General features: G+C 55.7%; 1 protein-coding gene across 5 annotated transcripts; it reads right to left on the reverse strand.

Annotated features, from left to right (window-relative positions):
• Positions 1-12122: 12122 nt before the first annotated feature.
• TNNT2 (troponin T2, cardiac type) lies at positions 12123-24546 on the reverse strand. 5 transcript variants are annotated; one of them, XM_044942567.1, is made up of 16 exons: positions 24421-24543; positions 19985-20034; positions 19256-19266; positions 19142-19156; positions 18353-18418; positions 17978-18010; positions 16943-16976; positions 15756-15816; positions 15421-15537; positions 14949-15026; positions 14486-14596; positions 13817-13822; positions 13487-13596; positions 13061-13151; positions 12586-12626; positions 12123-12354 (listed from the first exon to the last, which is right to left on the reverse strand). In XM_044942567.1, exons 2-16 carry the CDS (start codon positions 20017-20019, stop codon positions 12309-12311), a joined length of 855 nt encoding a protein of 284 aa, XP_044798502.1. In that variant the 5' UTR covers positions 20020-20034; positions 24421-24543; the 3' UTR covers positions 12123-12308. The 5 variants fall into 5 exon arrangements, with proteins under 5 accessions (XP_044798502.1, XP_006041525.2, XP_044798503.1 ...); XM_006041463.3 differs by having other exon boundaries at positions 17978-18013; positions 24421-24539; XM_044942568.1 differs by lacking the exon at positions 13817-13822 and having other exon boundaries at positions 17978-18013; positions 24421-24546.
• Positions 24547-24566: the final 20 nt, after the last annotated feature.

The following is a 24566-nucleotide window of genomic DNA, read 5'->3' on the forward strand; positions in this document are numbered from 1 at the left end:
GGAACATTTCATGCAAAGATGGGCACAATAAAGGACAGAAATGGTATGGACCTAACAGAAGCAGAAGATATTAAGAAGAGCTAGCAATAATACACAGAAGAACTGTACAAAAAAGATCTTCATGACCCAGAAAATCATGACGGTGTGATTACTCACCAGGAGCCAGACTTCCTGGAATGTGAATTCAAGTGGTCCTTAGGAAGCATCACTATGAACAAAGCTAGTGGAGGTGATGGCACTCCAGCTGAGCTATTTCAAATCCTGAAAGATGATGCTGTGAAACTGCTGCACTCAATATGCCAGCAAATGTGGAAAACTCAGCAGTGACCACAGGACTGGAAACGGTCAGTTTTCATTCCAATCCCAAAGAAAGGCAACGCCAAAGAATGCTCAGCCTACCACAAAATTGCACTGATCTCACATGCTTAGCAAAGTGATGCTCAAAACACTCCAAGCCAGGCTTCAGCAGTGTGTGAACCAGGAACTTCCAGACGTTCAAGCTGGTTTTAGAAAAGGCAGAGGAACCAGAGATCAAATTGCCAACATCTGTTGGATCATCGAAAAAGCAAGAGAATTCCAGAAAAACATCTATTTCTGCTTTATTGACTATGCCAAAGCCTTTGACTGTGTTCATTACAATAAACCGTGGAAAATTCTAAAAGAGATGGGAATACCAGACCACCTGACCTGCCTCTTCAGAAATCTGTATGCAGGTCAGTAAGCAACATTTAGAACTGGACATGGTACAACAGACTGGTTCCAAATAGGAAAAGGAGTACATCAAGGCTGTATATTGTCACCCTGCTTATTTAACGTATATGCAGAGTACATCATGAGAAACGCTGGGCTGGATGAAGCACAAGCTGGAATCAAGATTGCTGGGAGAAATATCAATAACCTCAGATATGCAGATGACACCACCCTATGGCAAAAAGTAAAGAGGAACTAAAGAGCCTCTTGATGAAATTGAAAGGAGAGTGAAAATTTTGGCTTAAAGCTCAACATTCAGAAAACTAAGATTATGGCATCTGGTTCCATCACTTCATGGCAAATAGATGGAGAAACAGTGGAAACCGTGGCTGATTTATTTTTTGAGGGCTCCAAAATCACTGCAGATGATGACTGCAGCCATGAAATTAAAGAACGCTTACTCCTTGGAAGGAAAGTTATGACCAACCTAGACATTAAAGCAGAGACATTACTTTGCCAACAAAGGTCCATCTAGTCAAGGTCATGGTTTTTCCAGTGGTCATGTATGGATGTGAGAGTTGGACTGTGAAGAAAGCTGAGCGCCAAAGAATTGATGCTTTTGAACTGTGGTGTTGGAGAAGACTCTTGAGAGTTCCTTGGACTGCAAGGAGATCCAACCAGTCCATCCTAAAGGAAATCAGTCCTGAATATTCATTGGAAGGACTGATGTTGAAGCTGAAATTCCAATACTTTGGATACCTGATGCAAAGAACTGACTTATTTGAAAAGACCCTGATGCTAGGAAAGATGGAAGGCAGGAGGAGAAGGGGACAACAGAGGATGAGTTGGTTGGATGGCATCACTGACTCAATGAACATGAGTTTGAGTAAACTTCAGGAGTTGGTGATGGACAGGGAGGCCTGGCGTGCTGCAGTCCATGGGGTCACAAAGAGTCAGACACAACTGAGCAACTGAACTCAACTGAACTCCCCTTTAAAATGCTAGCACAGTAGAGGAAACCATAAACACGACAAAAAGACAAACCTCATAATGGAACTAATCTGTGCAAATAAACACCCACAAGGAATTTCTCTCCAAAATATACACAGCTTATGCACTTTGATATCAAAGAAACAACCCAGTCAAATAGGGGCACAAGATTTAAACCGACCTTTCTCCACAGAAGACACAGAGATGGCCAAGAAGCACATGAAAAGATAGCATATGAAGTATTAGAGAACTGTGAATCAAAAGTGGCATCACCTCAAACACATCAGAACAGTCAGCCTAGAAAATCTATGACAATAAATGTTGGAGAGGGAATGGAGGGAAAAGAACCCTCCTAGCTGTGGGTGGGAATGAAAGTCAGCAAATCTACAAAGGAGATTAGGACAAAGGTTCGTTTAAAACTTAGCAGAGAAGTACCATCAGTTCAGTTCAGTTCAGTCGTTCAGTCATGTCTGACTCTGCGACCCCATGAATCGAAGCATGCCAGGCCTCCCTGTCCATCACCAACTCCCGGAGTTCACTCAGACTCACGTCCATCGAGTCGGTGATGCCACCCAGCCATCTCATCCTCTGTCATCCCCTTTTCCTCCTGCCTCCAATCCCTCCCAGCATCAGTCTTTTCCAATGAGTCAACTCTTCCCATGAGGTGGCCAAAGCACTGGAGTTTCAGCTTTAGCATCATTCCTTCCAAAGAACACCCAGGGCTGATCTCCTTTAGAATGGACTGGTTGGACCTCCTTGCAGTCCAAGGGACTCTCAGGAGTCTTCTCCAACACCACAGTTCAAAAGCATCAATTCTTCGGCACTCAGCTTTCTTCACAGTCCAACTCTTACATCCATACATGACCACTGGAACTCCATGGGATTTTCCAGGGAAGAGTACTGGAGTGGGGTGCCATCACCTTCTCTGGGAAAAACCATAGCCTTGACTAGACGGACCTTTGTTGGCAAAGTAATGTCTCTGCTTTTCAATATGCTATCTATGTAGGTCATAACTTTTCTTCCAAGGAGTAAGCGTCTCTTAATTTCATGGCTGCAGTCACCATCTGCAGTGATTTTGGAGCCCCAAAAAATAAAGTCTGACGCTGTTTCCACTGTTTCCCCATCTATTTCCCATGAAGTGATGGGACCGGATGCCATGATCTTCATTTTCTGAATGTTGAGCTTTAAGCCAATTTTTTCACTCTCCACTTTCACTTTCACCAAGAGGCTTTTTAGCTCCTCTTCACTTTCTGCCATAAGGGTGGTGTCATCTTCGTATCTGAGGTTATTGATATTTCTCCCAGCAATCTTGATTCCAGCTTGTGCTTCTTCCAGCCCAGCTTTTCTCATGATGTACTCTGCATATACGTTAAATAAGCAGGGTGACAATATACAGCCTTGACATACTTCTTTTCCTATCTGGAATGCAAAAGTAGAAGTCAAGAAACACCTGCAGTAACAGGCAAATTTGGCCTTGGAGTACGGAATGAAGCAGGGCAAATGCTATTAGAGTTTTGCCAAGAGAACACACTGGTCATACCAAATACCCTCTTCCAACAACACAAGAGAAGACTCTACACATGGACTTCACCAGATGGTCAACACTGAAATCAGGTTGATTATATTCTTTGCAGCCAAAGATGAAGAAGCTGTATACAGTCAACAAAAACAAGACCAGGAGCTGACTGTGGCTCAGATCATGAACTCCTTATTGCCAAATTCAGACTTAAATTGAAGAAAGTAGGGGAAACCACTAGACCATTCAGGTATGACCTAAATCAAATCCCTTATGATTATACAGTGGAACTGAGAAATAGATTTAAGGGACTAGATCTGATAGAGTGCCTGATGAACTATGGAATGAGGTTCGTGACATTGTACAGGAGACAGGGATCAAGACCATCCCCATGGAAAAGAAATGCAAAAAAGCAAAATGGCTGTCTGGGGAGAAGTACTATAGGGCCCAGCAATCCCATTCCTGGGCACAGATCCAGGGAAAACCATAATTTTAATGACAGGTGCACCCCAATGTTCATGGCAGCACCACGTACAAGAGCCAAGACACAGAAGAAGCCTAAGTGGGTAAGGACAGATGAATGGGTAAAAAGATGGGGAACACACATGCAGAGCAATATTAGTCATAAAGGATGACATCACGCCATGTCCCGCAACAAGGAAGGGAGTAGAGATGATCACACTAAGTGACGTGAGACAAAGAAAGATAAGCATCCTATGGCATCACTTAGGGCTGGATTCTAAAAACGGATCCAAATGAACTTCTTTACCAAACAGAAGTGGCCTGACAACATAGCACAGTGCCTTATGGTTACCGAGAGGGAAGTGAGGTGGGTGGAGGAAATGAGCAGGTAGGATGAACACACACACATGACTCTTTGTAAAATGATCAACAAGAACCCACTATAGGACGAGGACCCCTACTCAACACTGCATAATAAACTATACGGGAAGGGAACCCAAAAAGCAACGTGTACACGCTATGCATGAGGGAATCATGCTGCTGTCCACCTGAAACAAACAACACACTCTACAACATTGTAAGTCACCTACAGGCCAATGCAAAACACAGGTTACAGAAAGAGAACGCTGACTGTTCCCCTCGGACCTTGGTGGCCTGGCTGCTGCCCTATCCTTGAAGCCTGGGCAGGCCTGGGGCCCATGAGCTTATTGTCTTGGGGCTGAGGGGACTAGACATAGGTCCTCCTGAAGCGAAACTCTGCCTAATACACCCAAAGGACGGTGGCGCCGCTGGCCCAGAAGAGCTTTGAAAAGCCCCCTGGGCTCGAAGTCTCCTGGTGACAGGGTTCCCGCCTCCACCTTCCTTCCTTGGGGTCGCCCCACCTGTGATGACAGCACCCCCCACTGAGTGGTCACCCCAGGACCTGGGGTGTCCAGGACATAGGACCGAGGAAGGAGGACGGGTGTCCAGGACATAGGACCGAGGAAGGAGGACGGGTGTCCAGGACATAGGACCGAGGAAGGAGGACGGGTGTCCAGGACATAGGACCGAGGAAGGAGGACGGGTGTCCAGGACATAGGACCGAGGAAGGAGGACGGGTGTCCAGGACATAGGACCGAGGAAGGAGGACGGGTGTCCAGGACATAGGACCGAGGAAGGACGACGGGTGTCCAGGACATAGGACCGAGGAAGGAGGACGGGTGTCCAGGACATAGGACCGAGGAAGGAGGACGGGTGTCCAGGACATAGGACCGAGGAAGGAGGACGGGTGTCCAGGACATAGGACCGAGGAAGGAGGACGGGTGTCCAGGACATAGGACCGAGGAAGGAGGACGGGTGTCCAGGACATAGGACCGAGGAAGGAGGACGGGTGTCCAGGACATAGGACCGAGGAAGGAGGACGGGTGTCCAGGACATAGGACCGAGGAAGGAGGACGGGTGTCCAGGACATAGGACCGAGGAAGGAGGACGGGTGTCCAGGACATAGGACCGAGGAAGGAGGACGGGTGTCCAGGACATAGGACCGAGGAAGGAGGACGGGTGTCCAGGACATAGGACCGAGGAAGGAGGACGGGTGTCCAGGACATAGGACCGAGGAAGGAGGACGGGTGTCCAGGACATAGGACCGAGGAAGGAGGACGGGTGTCCAGGACATAGGACCGAGGAAGGAGGACGGGTGTCCAGGACATAGGACCGAGGAAGGAGGACGGGTGTCCAGGACATAGGACTGAGGAAGGAGGACGGGTGTCCAGGACATAGGACTGAGGAAGGAGGACGGGTGTCCAGGACATAGGACTGAGGAAGGAGGACGGGTGTCCAGGACATAGGACTGAGGAAGGAAGACGGGTGTCCAGGACATACGACTAAGGAAGGAAGACGGAACGGCACACAAGCCTTGGGTGTTTCTTCTGGACTGGCAATCCAGGAATAGGACTTTTCCTAAGGCTCTGGTTGCCCCGGTAACCAGAGTTGGACATTAACATGCTGCTGCCTCGTGGCCGTTTCCCGTAACAACAGCTCTGAAGCCATTGCTCCTGTAGTGTGAGTTGCTCAGTCGTGTAGGACTCCTCAAAACCCCATGGACTGTGGCCTGCCAAGGTCCTCTGTCCATGGGATTCTCCAGGCAAGAATACTGGAGCAGGCTGCCATTTCCTTCTCCACCATTGCTCATGGGCACTTAATATTCACAAGGCCAGCAGGCTGTAAATGAAAAACACCTGCCCTCAAAAAATGTCCTAGGGGAGGTCATCAGAAAAATATTAAAAACAGAGCAGGCGTTCAAGAAGACAATTTGAATAAGTAAGTTTAACTCACACTGTTTTAAAAAATCACATGCAGCACTCGTAGCGGATCCATGTCGATTTATGGCAAAAACCACCACAATATTATAATTAGCCTCCAATTAAAATAAATAAATCAAATTTTAAAAATCATATGCAAAGACGCCAACATCACTAAATATGAGAGATGTGTAAATCAAGACTTCAGTGGGGTATCACCTCACACCGGTCAGAATGGCCATGGATGGAAACTCTACAAACAGGAATTGCTGGAGAGGATGCAGAGAAAGGGAGCCCTCCTACACTGATGCTGGGAACGGAAATAGGGAGCAGCCACTGTGGAGGACACCAGGCAGGTTCCTTAGCAATGAAATTAGAATGCTCCCTAACACCATACACAGAAACAAACTCCAAATAGATTAAAGATCTAAATAAAAATACAGGTACTATGGAACTCTTAAGGAAAAGAGCAGAACACGTTTTGACATAAAATGCAGCGAGTTCTTTTTTGATCCACCTCGTAGAATCATGAAAAATAAAAAAATAAATGAATGGGACCTACTGTTAAAAAGTATTTGCACAGCAAAGGAAACCATCAGTGAAAGAAAAAGACAACCCTCAGAATGGAAAAAAATTCTTGCAAAGGAAAATACTTACAAAGAATTTATGTCCAACACATACAACTTGCACAGCTCAATATTTTTTTTAAAAATCCAATAAAAAATTAGCCAATGATCTAAATACACATTTCTCCAAAGATGTCATAGAGACAGCCATAAAGCACAAGAAAAGATGCTCAGTATCACTAGTTCTCAGAGAAAGGCAAACCAAATGTACAACGGGGTATCACCTCACATTGATCAGAATGCCCATATCAAAAACCTAAATAAATTCTGCAGAAGGTGTGGAGAGAAGGGACCCCTCCTACACTGATGGCAGGAATATAAATCAGTACACCCACTAGCGAGAAGATGATGGAGGTTCTTAAAAACCAAACATAAAAGAATGAAGAGACTGGCAGTGTCATGCCTGGGCGTAGATCCAGAGAAAACCAAAATTTAAAAAGCCACCCGCGCCCCAGAGATCATGGCAGCACCAGGTACAATACCCGAGCCACAGAAGCAACTTAAGTGTACAAGGACAGAGGGATGGATACAGAAAAACTGGGTACATACACACAACGCAATATTAATCAGACACAAAGAAGGGTGAAATAATGTCACTTCCAGTTACAGGAAAGAAACTGGAGATGATGGTACTAAGTGAAGTAAGTGAGAAAGGCTTAAGCGAGTGTCATAGGTCATCAGTTCCGGTGGAAACTAAACACAGACACGTGTGAACTTCTTTACAAAAGAGAAACAGCCTCACAGACGCAGAGGAGGAATGCATGGACACCGAAAAAGAGAGGCGGAGGGACAGCGAGCAACGAGCTGGTTCAGATCAACATACACACTGTGAAACAGGGGCTGAAGGGCTCTAAACAGCCACAAGGCCAGCAGGGTTGTAATTGACACCTGCCCTCAAGAAATGTCTGGGTAAATCGTTGGAAAAGAATTCCAAACAGGGCCAGCTTTCAAGAGGTAAATTGTAATCACAAAGTGTAAAATAAAGGCACACAGAAAGATGCTCCACATCAATAACTATTAAATCAATGCCAATCAAAACCACAATGAGGTGTCACCTCACACTGGTCACAGTGACCGTCATTGAAAAGATCTACAAAGAATAAATACTGCAGAGGATGTACAGAAAGGAGAAAGAAAGTGAAAGTGAAGTCGCTCAGTCATGTCCGACTCTTTGAGATCCCATGGAATGTAGTCTACCAGGCTTCTCTGTCCATGGGATTTTCCAGGCAAGAGTACTGGAGTGGGTTGCCATTTCCTCCTCCAGGGGATCTTCCTGACCCAAGGATCGAACCCAGGTCTCCTGCATTGCAGGTACACGCTTTACCCTCTGAGCCAAAGGGGAACCTTCCTACAATCTTGGTGGGAATGTAAATGGTGAAACCACGATGGAAAACAGCATGGAGGGTCCTTGAACACTAAACACAGAGGTATCATATGATCCTGCAATCCCATTCCTGGGCTTAGGTCCAGAGAGGATCACCATTCAAAATGACACGTGCACTTTGACTATTACAATAGCCAAGACGCAGAATTCACCACTGACAGAAAATGAAGACTGTGTGGCACATCTATACACTGGAATGCTCCTCAGCCACAAGGATGTACCAAGAAATTATCATCCTAATGGGGTAAATCAGGGAGAAAAAGACAGATATCCTGCAGGAGCACATACAGGTGGACCTATAAATTCATCCCAATGAGCTGGTGCACAAAACAGAGACAGGCTCACAGACAGAGAGAGCCGAGCTGTGATCATCAAAGGAAGTCAGAAGGGAGGGATAAATTAAGAGTTTGGGATGAAATTAAACAAACTAATAGATACCGAGTTTTTTTTGTTGACCATGATGGCTACTCCATTTCTCCTAAGAGATTCCTGCCCACAGTAGTAGATATAATGGTCATCTGAGTTAAATTCACCCATTCCAGTCCATTTTAGTTCGTTGATTCCTAGAATGTCGACGTTGACTCTTGCCATCTCCTGTTGGACCACTTCCAATTTGCCTTGATTCATGGACTTAACATTCCAGGTTCCTATGCAATATTGCTCTTTACAGCATCAGACCTTGCTTCTATCACCAGTCACATCCACAACTGGGTATTGTTTTTGCTTTGGCTCCATCCCTTCATTCTTTCTGGAGTTATTTCTCCACTGATCTCCAGTAGCGTATTGGGTACTTACCAACCTGGGGAGTTTCTCTTTCAGTATCCTATCATTTTGCCTTTTCATACTGTTCATGGGGTTCTCAAGGCAAGAATACTGAAGTGGTTTGCCATTCCCTTCTCCAGTGGACCACATTCTGTCAGACCTCTCCACCATGACCCGTGTGTCTTGGGTGGCCCCACACGGCATGGCTTAGTTTCGTTGAGTTAGACAAGGCTGTGGTCTGTGTGATCAGATTGGTTCATTTTCTGTGATTATGGTTTCAGCGTGTCTGCCCTCTGATGCCCTCTCGCAACACCTTCCATCTTACTTGGGTTTCTCCTACCTTGGACGTGGGGTATCTCTTCACAGCTGCCCCAGCAAAGCGCACCCACCACTCCTTACCTTGGATGAGGGGTGTCTCCTCACCACCACCCCTCCTGACCTTGAATGTGGAGTAGCTCCTCTTGGCCCTCCTGAGCCTGCACAGCAACCACTCCTTGGACATGGGGTAGCTCCTCTCAGCCGCCGCCCCTGACCTAGGGCATGGGGTAGCTTGTCTCAGCCACCACCCCTGACCTTGGACTTAGGGTAGCTCATCTTGGCCGCTCCTGCACCATCGCAGCCTGGTGCTCTCGGTCACCACCCCGACCTTGGGCGAGGGACAGCTCCTCTCAGCCATGCTTCTGCATGGTCCATCACAGCCGGCACACTTCTGCAATCTCAAAAACGACAGAATGATCTCTGTTCGTTTCCAAGCCAAACCATTCAATATCACGGTAATCCAAGCCTATGCCCCAACCAGTAACACTGAAGAAGCTGAAGTTGAACGGTTCTATGAAGACCTACAAGACCTTTTGGAACTAACACCTAAAAAAGATGTCCTTTTCGTTATAGGGGACTGGAATGCAAAAGCAGAAAGTCAAGAAACACCTGGAGTAACAGGCAAATTTGGTCTTGGAGTACGGAATGAAGCAGGGCAAACGCTATTAGAGTTTTGCCAAGAGAATGTATTGGTCATAGCAAACACCTTCTTCCAACAACATGAGAGAAGACTCTACACATGGACATCACCAGATGGTCAACACCGAAATCAGATTGATTATATTCTTTGCAGCCAAAGATGGAGAAGCTCTATACAGTCAGCAAAAACAAGACCAGGAGCTGACTGTCGATCAGATCATGAACTCCTTATTGCCAAATTCAGACTTAAATTGAAGAAAGTAGGGAAAACCACTAGACCATTCAGGTATGACCTAAATCAAATCCCTTATGATTATACAGTGGAAGTGAGAAATAGATTTAAGGGATTAGATCTGATCAAGTGCCTGATGAACTATGGAATGAGGTTCGTGACATTGTACAGGAGACAGGGATCAAGACCATCCCCATGGAAAAGAAATGCAAAAAAGCAAAATGGCTGTCTGGGGAGGCCTTACAAATAGCTGTGAAAAGAAGAGAAGCAAAAAGCAAAGGAGAAAAGGAAAAATATAAGCATCTGAATGCAGAGTTCCAAAGAATTGCAAGGAGAGATAATAAAGCTTTCCTCGGCAATCAGTGCAAAGAAATAGAGGAAAACAACAGAATGAGAAGGACTAGAGATCTCTTCAAGAAAATTAAAGATACCAAGGGAACATTTCATGCAAAGATGGGCTCAATAAAGGACAGAAATGGTATGGACCTAACAGAAGCAGAAGATATTAAGAAGAGGTGGCAAGAATACACAGAACTGTACAAAAAAGATCTTCATGACCCAGATAATCACGATGGTGTGATCACTCACCTAGAGCCAGACATCCTGGAATGTGAAGTCAAGTGGGCCTTAGAAAGCATCACTACAAACAAAGACCAATATAAATCCCACTAAAAATGATGCTGGAACACCTAATTTAAAACAATATCCCCTGAGACAAGATGCCCAAAAGAATCCAGTCAATTCTGCAGAAGTTTTTAAAATCAGGACTGATCAGACCTTGCAGGTCTCCATATAACACCCCTATCCTCCCAGTAAAAAACCAAACTCAGGAGAGTACTGTCTTGTTCAGGACTTGAGGGCTATTAATGAAGTAGTCCACAACTTACACCCTGTGGGGCCTAATCCACACGCTCTACTCACAACTGTTCCCGGAGAACACAGTTGGTTCTCAGTCCTGAATGTGAAGGATGCTTTCCTCTGCACTCCTGTTGCAGAGGAATTGCAGCTGCTATTTGCCTTTGAATGGCAGGACATGGAAACACAGCCAGTCCAAAACCACTGTTGGACAGTCCTGCCGCAAGTGTTCAAAAACCCCCCCTACCTCATTTGGGGAAACGCTGGCTAGAGACCTCAGAGACTTAATGTTGGATGAAGGGCTTTTGCTCCAATACGTAGATGACATGCTCATAGCAAGCCCTACATATGACAAGTGTCTAGAGAATACTATCAGGACTCTGAACTATTTGGCCAAATGTGGGTATAAGGTCCCCAGGAAAAAGCCCAGATATGGAAACAAGTCACATATCTGGGCTTTGTCCTCTCCCAAGGACAACTGGACCTCTTGCCTCACAGAAAGCAAGCGCCTGCAGGTTTGGGAGCACCGAAGATCTGCAGACAACTGAAAGGTTTTCTGGGAATGGCAGGGTTTTATCTGGATCCCAGATTATGGGCTCACAGGGAAGCCCCTGAGACACTGAAGGGACATGACCTTGAGCCTCTTAGTTGGAGTAAAGAGGGCCAAACAGCCTTTGAGACAATAAAAAGGAACTTAGTCTCAGCTCCAGCTTTGGACTACCAGACCTAAAGAAACCCTTCAAACTGTATGTCCATGATACACAAGATAAGCCTTGGGATGCTAATCCAAGCCCTGGGGAATGTCCCCCAACCTGCTGCCTACTTCCCAGAACATCTAGAACAGCCTGCCAAGGGCCGGTCTCCTCGTCTGTGAGCTGCGGCAGCTACTTGCGGCACACTTCAGGACGCTGAGAGGCGCACCGTGGGGCAATCCCCACTGTGTGCGCCTCATCATGTCCTCCCTTTGCTGCAGCAAAAAGGCGGCTGCGGGCTGCCTTCAGGAAAGTGCCAAGCCGTTCTCCCCGACAATCCCCCCGTGAGACTTCAAGTCACTCCAGCCCTGAATCCAGCACAGCACTCCCGTTTAATGCTGCACCCACAGGTCATGGACCTGCAAACTCCAGCAGACCAGACCTAAGGGACAAACCCCTGGCTGAGCCGGAAACAGAACTGGTCACTGACGGACGCAGCTCTGTGGACCAGTGCCAGCGTGCCCGGGTGTGCAGTGGCGACCCTGACACAGAAGTGGAAGCAGAAGCCCCGCCCCGAGGGCTCAGCTCAGAAACCACTGCCTCGACGGGAGCTCTGCGCAGCCCCTGGAGGCCAGGTGCCCTGTGGACTGCCTCTCCCTGAAAAGAACAGACAGGAGTGCAGGGGGGGCATGGTGCTTTTATTATGATGGGGGTGGGGAGCGGCGCGAGTGCGGCTTCCAGCCAGTCTGCGGTGGGGGACGGGGTGGAGGGGGTGGCTGTGCAGGGTGTGGACAGTGTGGAGCAGGAGAAGGTGGCTCAGGAGCGGCCGGTGAGGAGTAGGTCCTGGAGAAGGAGGAGCCATTCTACTTCCAGCGCCCGGTGACCTTGGCCTTCCCTCGAGTCTTGGAGCTGCAGGAAGCAGGACCCAGTCAGGGGGGACGGGGTGGGCGGCGGGGGGGGGGGTTGAGGGAGCCTCCAGGGGGTGTGGGGGTGCTGAGGGCCGATGGTGGCAGGGGCACACTGAGCTGCCTGCAGAGGCTCAGCCCGAAGCAGCCTCGTGGAGGGCAGGGGCCTGACCACAGGAGTGGGGAGGAGCCGGAAGACCACGGGTGGGGGTGAAAGCTGGAGTCAGACACTCACACTTTCTGGTTGTCATTGATCCTGTTTCGGAGAACATTGATCTGAAAGAAACGGCGGGAATAGTAGCCCAGGCACCCCCTGCGCGGGGCCCCAGGTGGCCTGGGGAGGTGGGCGGGGCTGGGGGGCAAGCCGTCCTCCTGCCTGGCATCTGCGTGGCGGGGACCACACTGCCTCTCCCAGGACCCAAGTGGGCATGGGGGAGCGAAGGGGCCGAATCACTGGTGAGCCCCCGACTCCACAGGAGGCCTGGCCTGTGCAATGGTCCTTCCGGTGGACTCAGGGCGCTGAGCTGCTTCCTCAGGCCAGAAGTGGGGGCCCTCAGGGCCGGGACCCCAGGAAGTGTCTGCTCAGCCCCAGTGACCCTCAGGCTCCAGGAGCACCAGCCCCCGCAAGGGTGGGGAGCACCACCAGACAGGCCCCAGGGGTTGTGGGGGGACAGAGGCCACCAGCGGGGGCGCAGGCAGCAGCCGCTTACCTCGTATTTCTGCTGCTTGAACTTCTCCTGCAGGTCGAACTTCTCTGCCTCCAGGTCGTAGATGCTCTGCCACAGCTCCTTGGCCTTCTCCCTGCACAGGCCAGCAAAAGAGGTGGGCAGTAAGAAGGTCTCCACCTGCCTGCATCCGGATCCTGACCCCCCAGCCTTGCCCTCCTTCGCCCCCAGGCCCTGCACCCTGGCTTGGCCTGGGCAGTGCCCAGCACTGCAGGCGGACGCCAGCACTGCCAGGACAAAGCCTTAGGACATGGAGCTGGGGAGCCCCAGTGGGAAGGAGAGTGAGCCAAGCGCCGCCTGCCGAGAAGGCCCAGACCAGCCCCCCGAAGCCCCCGCGGGAAAGTGGGGCAGCAGCACCCAGTGATGCAAGGCAGGACGCCCTCCAGAGGTGCAGCCCCGCAGGCAGCCCACCTCAGCTGGTCTTCGTTCAGGTGGTCGATGGCCAGCACCTTCCTCCGCTCGGCCAGAATCTTCTTCTTCTTCTCCCGCTCGGTCTGTCTCTTCCCACTTTTACGCTCTGTCTGGATAAAGTAAGAAGCAGGGGAGGGGCTAGAGAAGCCCTGCCTTCCCTGCACTCCCAGGCCTGGTAGGGAGACAGGCCTGCCTGCAGCACGGCTGCTGCTCATCTCCCTGCTGCACACCCAGGCCAGCAACACCCGGCCTCCCCGCCTTCCAGCCCAGCACCTTGCCCTCCCCAGGGTCCCCAAAGGAGAGGAGAAGGACCTGAGGACCAGAACCTACCTGGGCCTGCACAGCGGGACAGCGGGAGAAGAGCCCCAGAGAAAGACAGGAGAGGCAACAGACAGAGGGAGGGACAGGAAGAGTGGAGACACGGAGGAGAGGCGTCAGCTGCCTTGGGGAGCCGGCTGCTGGACCCATGTGCGGGCTGGGGGCAGGGCCGACGGCCAGCAGGCCCTGCTTGAGGGTCACCAGGAGGCAGGGCCCAGGGGCTGGCCGGGTCCACAGCACAGAGAGTTCTGCTCCCCCTTCCCCTCCCTCCAGGAATAGGGGGCACCACACTAGGCCCTGTGGTGGGCCCTAGAAGGAAACCAGTCTGCATCCAGGCAGCACTCAGCTGCTTTCCAGGGTAGCTCGTCTGACCATCTCAGAGCAGGCAGACGGCACCATTAATGCCATCCTACAAATGGAGAGACGGCCTCCAGGCTGCGGGAGGCCACACAGGGCAGACCGGAGATGGGGCTTCGGGCCTGACGGCTGCACCAGCCGCCGGGGAAGAGCGCTGGTGCTCTGGAGCCCCCAGCCCGGCAGCTCTTCCCAGGGAAAGCCAGCCAGGGAGAGGCAGCCAGGGAGAGCCAGCTCAGGGTCTGGGTGTGAGAACGCGGTCTCCCAGCAGTGGCTGGGCATTTCTCTCCCGAGACCCCCGCAACAGGAGGAGCCGGAGGCCCCCACCTTCTGGATGTAGCCTCCGAAGTGCATCATGTTGGACAGAGCCTTCTTCTTGCGCGCCTCGTCCTCCGCCTTCCTGCGGCTCTCCTCCTCCTCTCGGCGGGCTCGCTCCTCCTGGTTCCCACGGGGAGAGAGTGGGTTATGCTGGGGGCCAGACGCCCTGAGTCTGGGCCAGCACTGAGGGCGCGCCCGGCACACGCCTGGCGCTGGCGGTGCCCTGCGGGAGAAGAGGGGCTGAACAGATGGGCTCCAGCTCCCGAGGGCCTGCTCCCCTCCAGGCCAGGAGGCCCTGCCGTGGGGGCCCACCCACAGCAGTGCAGGAGGGGGATGCGGAGCTCGGCTCCCGGGGGCGCGCTGCGGAGGGATGGGGCGTCTCCTTAGGCACTCTGGGCATCTCTGTCTCCTCCGCTGTCAGAGCCGGGACAGCGACCCTGGGCCCCGCGGACGGAGGCCAGCGGCCACTCACCGCCAGGCGCGTCTGCCGCTCCTTCTCGCGCTCCGTACGGATGCGCTGCTGCTCCGCGCGTTCTGCCCGCCGCTTCTCCTGCGGGGAGGACCGCAAGGCTGCGGTCACTCGGGACGGACCTCAGCCCCCGGAGAGGGCCCGACGGCCTTCGCCGCGGCCCCTGAGTGCCCGCCGGCCCCGCCCCCGCCGGTGTGGACGCCACTCTGCGCAGGGAGATGGAGGCCAAGCTCTGTGGAGCAGGAGCGGGGCGGGGCGGAGGGGCTAGAGCGTGGAGGAGAGAGAATCCAGGCTCAGGGTCACGGCATCTGCCCTTCATCACTGGGGCGGGGTTGTGCCCAGGGTGCGGGAGGTGGGAGCTGGGATGCCGACTCCGCTCTGCCCTGGGGGGTGGGGGAGGGAAGAGAGCGCTGGGCGGGGCCCTGGGGGCTCCTTCTGGACCTCCTCCCAGACGCCCAGAGGGCACGACACCCACGATCCTGTCTTTGAGGGAGACCAGCTCCTCCTCCTCCTTCTTGCGGTTCTCGAAATGCGCCTCGATCAGCGTCTGCAGCTCGTTGAGGTCCTTCTCCATGCGCTTCCGGTGTATGTCCTGGGGTGGGGGGCGGGGGGCGGCATTCAGAAGCGACCCCGCCCGCAGGGCAGGAGCGAAGCCTTGGGGTCGTGGGACCGACTGGGGCTGAGCTCAGGGTGGTGTCGGACACGGTGCCCCTCCCCCCGTGTCCTCCCCCAAGCGTGGCGGGGTGTGGGGGGTGGGCAGCCTGAGGTCTTTAGTGGGGCGGGGGCTGCCCTCCTTGAGCTCGCACTCACATCGAAGTCCACCCTCTCTCCATCAGGGATCTTGGGCGGCACCAAGTTGGGCATGAAGGGCCTGGTGGGCAGAAGGAGGGGTGAGTACCAAGCCCTCCCTGCACAGAGGGGCTGTGGAACCGGGGATGGGCAGGTCCCTCTCCTCCCTACAGAAAGGCTGAGACCCAGCCTCCCACGCGGTGACAGCAGCACAGTGCCCACCCGGGGCCCCCACGCCCACTCGGGACTGCGGTGCCTACAGTGGCCTCATGTATCCTCACATTTACCTGGAGTGGAAGCCACTCATCTCGTTCAGGAAGACGGAGGCTCAGAGACATAAGGCTTTGCTCAAAACCATGCAGCCAGGAAGTAGAGAGGCTTGGCTTGCACCCTGGCTGACCCACACTCCTGGCCCCGACCCCAGGAGCCCGGGAGGCAGCGGTCGGCCTCACACACCTCACCCACTCTCTGTGGGACTCCAGGCTAGGACACTGAGCCCTGCTTTCCTGTCTGCCCTCTGGTGTGGGGATCTGAACCAAGACACCGCAGTGTTTGCTCCAATGAGGGGATGGGAAGGGGCTGGGATTGCCAGGCTGGGCTGCTTTTGGAGCATCTCCTGGACTGTGTGCTGAGGCACCATCAGATCGCGGGGTTGGCATTTCCAAAGCCCCACCCCGCTCTGCACACAGAGCTCCCATGTGTGTCCTGTATGGCCCCAAGTTGCCTTGTGAGGCCCTTTGTGACCCTCTGAAGCCATATGCCTAGACTGACACGCTTTCACTGCTTGGCTTCTCCAAATTTTTTTCCCTCATGTCCTCCTCCAGCCACCAAGGACAGTGTCCTAGCTCTCCTGAGGGGTCGGACAGGGTGTCTGCCCAGGTCCATGGCTGGTCTGTCCTTTCCCTCTAGATGGGCATAGTGCTGACTGTAGCAGGGTTAGGGTTAGGGTTAGGGTCAGGGTCAGGGTCAGGGTCAGGGTTAGGGTTAGAGTTAAGGCGCTGGTGACGGAGTGTGGGTGGTTTTCAGCGCCCCACCCCCTACCCCCACACACCCAGCAGAGACTCTTATACCGCACACAACCTACACAGCTGTACAGGGTAGTCTGTGTCTGCCGCATCCCAGCCTGTGCCCACTGTGCCACGTGCACCCAGTCCTGTCCCGAGGGTTCTCTCTCACGGGCCCTCTGCTCCCAGGGCTTCACCACTCACCTGGGCTTGGGCTTGAACTCCTCGACCGGGCCATCTGGAGAGGAGGAAAGCACGTGAACTTGGGGTCGGGAGGCCTGGATCTGGCCCCACTGTGCCCCTGATAAGCTGGCACCCATGAGCCTCCATTTGCCCGTCACCAGTGATTCCCTCCCATCCTGGGACTGCAGGAGCAACCAGAGCACTAAATGGTAGGCTGCAAACCCCAGGCTCCACTCAGGGCTGATGCTCAGGGGGTCTTGGGGACGCGAGTGCACACAGCGCTCTCACTCAGCAGTGCCTGCCACACAGGGAGGACGGGTCAGGGACATGTCCTGGGGTCCTGGCCCCAGAGTCCCTGCCTAAGTCTCTGCCTCCGCAGTCGCCCCCCAGACCTGAGGCGGCTCAGGACCGGAAGCTGATGGGTGTGACTCCAAGCCCCAATGTGTGACTCGGGCCACCTGGGCCCCTGTGAAGGCTGTAGGTCAATAGCGCCCACAGCAGTGACCTACCCCATGGACCATCCGCGCCTGGGATCTCAGCCCCAGACACCCTACCCTCCCGTGGTTCACCCAGGCCTCAGAAACCTCATGGATAGACGTGATGTGACCACTGCCCTGACCCAACCTGGCCCCCTCCCCCTGGGCACCCCCAAGGCACCGTCTCTGGAAGGAGGAGCCCAACCTGCAGACACACACGTTCTATGCCCACACCCGCAGGGTCTCCCCCTCCCCCCTAGGGTCTCCCCCTCCTCCCCCCAGGGTCTTCCCCTCCCCCCCAGGGTCTCCCCCTCCCCCCCAGGGTCTCCCCCTCCCCCCCAGGGTCTCCCCCTCACCCCAGGGTCTCCCCAACTCCCCAGGGTCTCCCCCTCCCCCCAGGGTCTCCACCTCCCCCTAGGGTCTCCCATTCCTCCCCCTAGGGTCTCCCCCACCCCAAGGTCTCCCCCTCCTCCCCCCCAGGGTCTCCCCCTCCCCCCAAGGTCTCCCCCTCCCCCCAGGGTCTCCCCCACAGCTGCAGGAGGGGCTTCCCCACCATGTCCCGATGGCCTGTGGGCCTCACCTTCAGCCTCTCTACCTTCCTCTTCTTCTCCATCTTCTGAACAGAACATGAGAAAGGAGTCACGATCCCAATTCCAAGCTCAAGGCCCTGCCAGAAGCCCCCTGTCCCCCCAACACGTCCTCAGCCAAGGGGGCCCTGCAGGGCTCCAGGTCCAGGATCCGCCTGTGCACACCTGCCAGGGCCCAGGACCGCCTGGCCAAAAGAAGCAGGTGCAGCGTGTACTGATGAGGCTGAGCCCGGCCTAGACGGGGGGCTGCCCAGGCTGCAGAGCACGGTCTAGGGGGCCTTCCCGCTGCCTCAGGAGCAGCGCTGGGGCCCTTGCTGCCCCAAGCTCAAGAGGGCCCCCTTACCCCCTCGCTCCAGGAGGGGCCTCACCTGTGGTGCAGGGCTCCCCAGCCTCAGCCTCGCCTCCAGCCTCCTCTTCCACCACCTCCTCGTGCTCTGGAGAGGTGAACCAGACAGTGAGCAGGCCTGGCGCAGGGAGGTGTGGGGCCCAGTGACATCCAAGGTCCCAGTGAGTGTGGGGGGACCTGTGTGGCTGACGGGCCGCTCTGTTCTTGGTTTAAACCAGAAGCCGCAAACTAGGGCCCAACGGCCTGCAGACCGTTTCTAGAATGTTCCTGGAGCGGCAGCTTCAGCAGGACCGGGGGCTACAAAGCCTGGAACGCTCCGTGTCTGCTCCTTCAGGGGAAGTCTATGCAAGGTCCTCTCGTCTGAAAGTTTCCCCTCTGGGGCTGAAGCCCCCTCTGCACCCGGAGGTGCTGTCACAGTGGGGCTGCCTCTGGGCCCCGTGTCTGACTCAGCCTCCCTCCCCAGCTCGTTCTCTGATGTCACGGCACAGGGTCAGGGTCCTGTCCTAGACTCAGGCCCTGGTGCCCCTTCCTCAGTGTCTGGAACCAGAAAGGACCCATGTGGGTGAGGGGCCGCCCAGCATGCGAGAGGGCCAGGGCCCGGGCAGAATTCGGTGGGGGGTGGGGGTTCTATTTTCATCACTTGCTGGCAGGGTGTGGCCCCCAGCCCGGTCAGGCGGTGGAGCAGACAGGTGGCATGGCCCCGTCAGGACTCTGCCCGCAGGAAGCCGGGGCTGGTAGGGGGGCTTTGCTCAGCTGAGAGCAGGGGCTGGGGACAGGTGAGATGCTTCCTGGGCAACCCCCACCCCTGTACCTTCCTCGGCTGCTTCTGCTTGGGGAGGAGACGTGAGCGCAAGAGAGGAGAGAAGAGACAGTCAGTTTCCAGCCAGGCTGTCTTCCCGCCCAGTGAGAGTCAGGGTGTGCTTACCTTCCTGCTCCCTGCGGCGTGAGGGGACATGCTGTCAGGAACACAGCACGCACGTGTACACATGCGCGCACACACGTGTACACACACACGCACACACCCCATGACCTTTTCCAGGAGACGTTTACCCCGGTGCTGGGTCCTGGCGTCTGCCCGCCCCCCACCCACAGCCCAGCCAAGCCTAGCTCCGTTCAGCTCCGTTTCCCCACCCCCCCAGGAAACCTGGCGAGTGCTGGTCCCTGGGCTCTGCACGCCCCCATCCCCGTCCACCCAGCCCAAGTCCACGGGCACAAGCCCTCCACTCAGCCCCCAGGTCTACACCCTCGGTGCCCAGGAGGGGGTCTTCAGGGTCCAAGCGATGTCTGTGGTCCTATCTGCCCCGGGCACTGCCTCCCCCAGGGACGACTGACTGATGGGTTGCAGCATGCCCCCCTCCCTGGCCCCCAGGACAGGGAAGCGGGCAGGGCCAGCAGCCCCCAGGGCCGTGATGCCAGGTCTGGGGCGGGTTTCTGGGCACAATGGCTCTGTGGCCTCTGGGACCTCACAGAAACTCTCTGGTCTTTTCTCAGGAGGCCCAGCCCCTAGCCCCTGGCCCAGCCCATCCCCTAGCCCTGGGGTCTTCACGGCCAGCCCCCTGCCTGGGGCAGCCCGAGGCAACAGGCTGGAAGCAAGGGTGTGGCTCTCCCCACTCCCCCGACGGGCGCAGCCCCTGCCCAGCGCCCCAGGACTCACTCATACTCGTCCACTGTCTCTTCCACGTCCGACATGGCCTCCTCTTCCCTCTGCAGAGAGACAGACAGTCCGGGTGGGCAGGGGGCTAGCCGCCCAGCTCTGCGGGAAGCGCTGGGCCTGCCATCCCCCAACCCTGGACCAGCTGCACCGGGCCCCTGCCCCTGTCGGGCAGAGACACCATCCCAGCAGGGCCAGGCTGCAGGCTCCGCACCCCTCGGACACGGCTCTGAGTCTTCCCACAGCCAGGCCTCTCCCCCGGGAGCAACTCAGTGACAGGGAGGAACCCGCAGGGTCAGCCAACACCCGGAGCCAAAATCAGGGCCCATGGTCACGGGGAGGGGCCGCTGCCTGCAGTTCTGTCTATAAAGCTCTCAGCACCACCGCGGGGCAGACACGGAGGACAGAGCAGGGCCGCGGGGCCTGTGGAGGCCAGAGGGACACCTGGGGGACACGTGGGGGACACGTGGCTGCAGAGCTGCCCAGGGCCACTCTGCTGGTGGCTCCACAGACACACAGGTAAAGGGCTGGGGAGCTCACCCTCACACACACTCACACACACACAGAGCACACCAGACACACACCAGATACCAGACCCACAGAGGCTGAACGGAAGGGAGCTCACCCTCACACACACTCACACACACACACACACACACACAGAGCACACCAGACACACACCAGATACCAGACCCGCAGAGGCTGAACGGAAGGGAGCTCACCCTCACACACACTCACACACACACACACACACACACACACACAGAGCACACCAGACACACACCAGATACCAGACCCACAGAGGCTGAACGGAAGGGAGTTCACCCTCACACACACTCACACACACACAGAGCACACCAGACACACACCAGATACCAGACCCACAGAGGCTGAACGGAAGGGAGCTCACCCTCACACACACTCACACACACACACAGAGCACACCAGACACACACCAGATACCAGACCCACAGAGGCTGAACGGAAGGGAGCTCACCCTCACACACACTCACACACACACACAGAGCACACCAGACACACACCAGATACCAGACCCACAGAGGCTGAACGGAAGGGAGCTCACCCTCACACACATTCACACACACACACACAGCACACCAGACACACACCAGATACCAGACCCACAGAGGCTGAACGGAAGGGAGCTCACCCTCACACACACTCACACACACACAGAGCACACCAGACACACACCAGATACCAGACCCACAGAGGCTGAACGGAAGGGAGTTCACCCTCACACACACTCACACACACACAGAGCACACCAGACACACACCAGACACACACCAGATACCAGACCCACAGAGGCTGAACGGAAGGGAGCTCACCCTCACACACACTCACACACACACAGAGCACACCAGACACACACCAGATACCAGACCCACAGAGGCTGAACGGAAGGGAGTTCACCCTCACACACGATCACACACACACAGAGCACACCAGACACACACCAGATACCAGACCCACAGAGGCTGAACGGAAGGGAGCTCACCCTCACACACACTCACACACACACACACACACACAGAGCACACCAGACACACACCAGATACCAGACCCGCAGAGGCTGAACGGAAGGGAGCTCACCCTCACACACACTCACACACACACACACAGAGCACACCAGACACACACCAGACACACACCAGATACCAGACCCACAGAGGCTGAACGGAAGGGAGCTCACCCTCACACACACTCACACACACACACACAGCACACCAGACACACACCAGATACCAGACCCACAGAGGCTGAACGGAAGGGAGTTCACCCTCACACACGATCACACACACACACAGAGCACACACCAGACACACACCAGATACCAGACCCACAGAGGCTGAACGGAAGGGAGCTCACCCTCACACACAGTCACACACACACACAGCACACACCAGACACTAGATGACACACACCAGACCCCAGACACACACCACACATGGGGAGTGCAAGCTGAGCAGGGAATCCAAGGAGGATCACAGATGAGGGAATGCCCATGTGCCAGCCTGTGTGATGGTTCCCTGGGGACCCTGGGCAGGTGTGGGGTCTGTTCATCTCTCACAGCTGCTGTCTCTATGAAAAGCCCAGCTCCGTGGAGCTTCTCCAGGGTGTCCCCCACGCGGCACTGAGAACAGAAGCCGGGGCCCGAGCCCCCCTCCCAAGGCCTGTGTGGAGGCAGCCCAGGGTCCCATACGGAAGCGTCTTGCTGCCCCGTCACTGTGAGCCCAGGGAGAGGCCAGAGGGGTGGCTGGGAGGCAGGCATGGCTCGGGACACAGGCTCCACGCCCCGTGTGTGTGACCGTGGGAAGGCCATTGGCCCCCTGTGCCTCAGTTTCCTCTTCTCCAAGGGGAGGAAGGCTGGGGTGAAGGGAGGCTGCACCCTGCGCTGCGGCCGCCAACCTGTGACTCAGGCCGCAGTGACGGCGCCCTGGACGGGGTGCTGATGCCCCCTCACCTGTCCCCCAGACCCGCCCTCATGGCTGAGACCCACCCAGGCCCCTGTCTGCAGACCTGCCGCGAGCCCCAGCTCTGGCAGGTGGCATGGTGTCTGCCACAAGGCAGCCCCTTTGAAGCTAAGAGGTGCTGAAGGAGCCCCACCCGCAGCCCCCGGGGGAGACCGCCTCGGGCAGCAACCTTGGGCTGGCAACTCTTCTGAGCCTGCTCCCAGTCATCCAGCCCTGCTGGGTCAGGGCAAACGGATCTACAGTGGGGCAGGCAGGGCGGGGCTGGCAACAGGGTGCTTTGGACTGAAGCTGGCTCTTCTGGGTGGGGGTACTCATCCCAGAGAGTCTCCAAATGAGGCCTGGGGGAAAAGCAGCAGGGGGACAGCCCCCAGCCCAGGGTGGGTGAGGACTGGCAGGTCAGTACTGCTTGGAGCCCCAGGGAAGCAGTCAGGCCAGGGACTGGGAGGCCTGAGCCCTGGGAGGAGTCTGTCACCCTGGGGTTCAGGGAGGCCTCCAGGGAGGGGGTTGGCCAGCCTGGGGTGCGGCTCTCACGCTCTCTGCCAGTTCTGAGCCCCCACACAGCCCTGCGAGCCCCCCTGCTCCTACAAGCACAGCTCCTAAAAATAGAGCCGCTCAAGAGTCAGGTCAGGGTGGGGGAGGGCTTCCAGCCCAGAGGAGGCGTCTGAGATCGCGTCCAGGAGCTGGTGGCAGGAAGGCGGGGGGCCAGGGGGGCCTCCAGTTGGGAGAGGGGCCGGAAGGCCCCTACCCGCCCTTTCTAGCAGGTCGCCATCACAGCCAAAAGGCTAGGGTCACCTTTCTTGGGGAATAAAGCCAAAACCATAGAAGGCAGAAAGAACACTGGCCATGCTGTCAAAGGCCCAGGTTTAATACCCAGATTTGCTGTGTGACCTTAGCTGAGTCACTTAACCTCTCTGTGCCTCCGTTAACCTATCCATGAAACAGAAGAGTGGAGGCCCCACTCTCAGCCCTGTGCCCGGCAGGCAGCTGGACCTGACCGCAGCTGTTGGCCCACCCTCAGAGCTGGACCAGGGCAATGCGATCCTCCCAGATTCCTCTCCTGCCTGAAGACCCAGGTCAGAGGAGGAATTCAGGAGGTCAGGCCTCCCAGCTGCACCAGGACAAGAATGAGCCTCAAATGCCCATCTCCAGGCGCCCGCCCCCAGTGTTCCTTCAGGAGGGAGTGGTTCTCCCTGCAGAGCTCCAGCAGGCGATCTCCCCAGGGGCATGGGGGGCAGGGACCCTGAGGTGGGGGCACGGGACTCAGGGTTAACACCCTGACCCAGGGAGCTGGGCCCCCGCCCCGGGAAGTGGGTCTCTCCACGCCGCTCAGCCCGCGCCCTGTCCGGGGTGAGGCCCAGCCCTGCGTCCGCCTGGAAGAGCCTCCGGGGTCCCTGGTCCCCTGGCTGCCTCTGGCAGGCGGCCTTTCTCATCAGTTCTGACAGCTTCTGAACCCCAGGGAGGAGGATGTGGCCGCGAGGACTGTTCTGACTGGTGTGGGCACCCACGGCCCGGCTCTGCTCCCCGGGGAGAGGGGAGGACCTGCCCAGGATGGGGCAGGGGCTCCCCGCCGGGAGGGAGGAGGCGCCGGGAGAGGGTCCCCGGGGGTCGGAGCATCATTTCATTTAGAGGCCTGGCAATTATCTCTCCATCCTACAAAGGAGGAAACAGACCCAGGGAGGGACAGCTATTCACCCAAGACCTTCCACCCGCCCCATGCCTTCAGTGGGAGGTCTGTGATTCAGACCCGAGTCTCCAGCCTCAGGCTGAGGGTCGGTTAAACTAGGCTCAGGGATTCATCTCAGAGACGCCTCCCTCTAAAGCTCCCGAGGGAAGGGGGCCTCTCCCAGCTCCGACACCCAGTCAGAGTGGACACTGCGACTTGGGACAGAGGGCCCAGACTACAGGGCACCCCTCTGCTCTTAGAGCCTGCCCCAGTCTTACCCAGAACAGGAACTGCCAACGGGTCTTGTGCTGTCTGCTCTGCCTTGCGGGCTCTGGGCGAGGGCAGGGGCTGGACAGGCTTTAAGCAGGCCTGCGCCCCGGCGGTGGGAGGAATGTGCGCAGGAGTCACGCCAGGGGTGGCGGGG

The sequence above is a fragment of the Bubalus bubalis genome, chromosome 5 (genome assembly GCF_019923935.1).
Source record: "Bubalus bubalis isolate 160015118507 breed Murrah chromosome 5, NDDB_SH_1, whole genome shotgun sequence".
Lineage (NCBI taxonomy): Eukaryota > Metazoa > Chordata > Mammalia > Artiodactyla > Bovidae > Bubalus > Bubalus bubalis.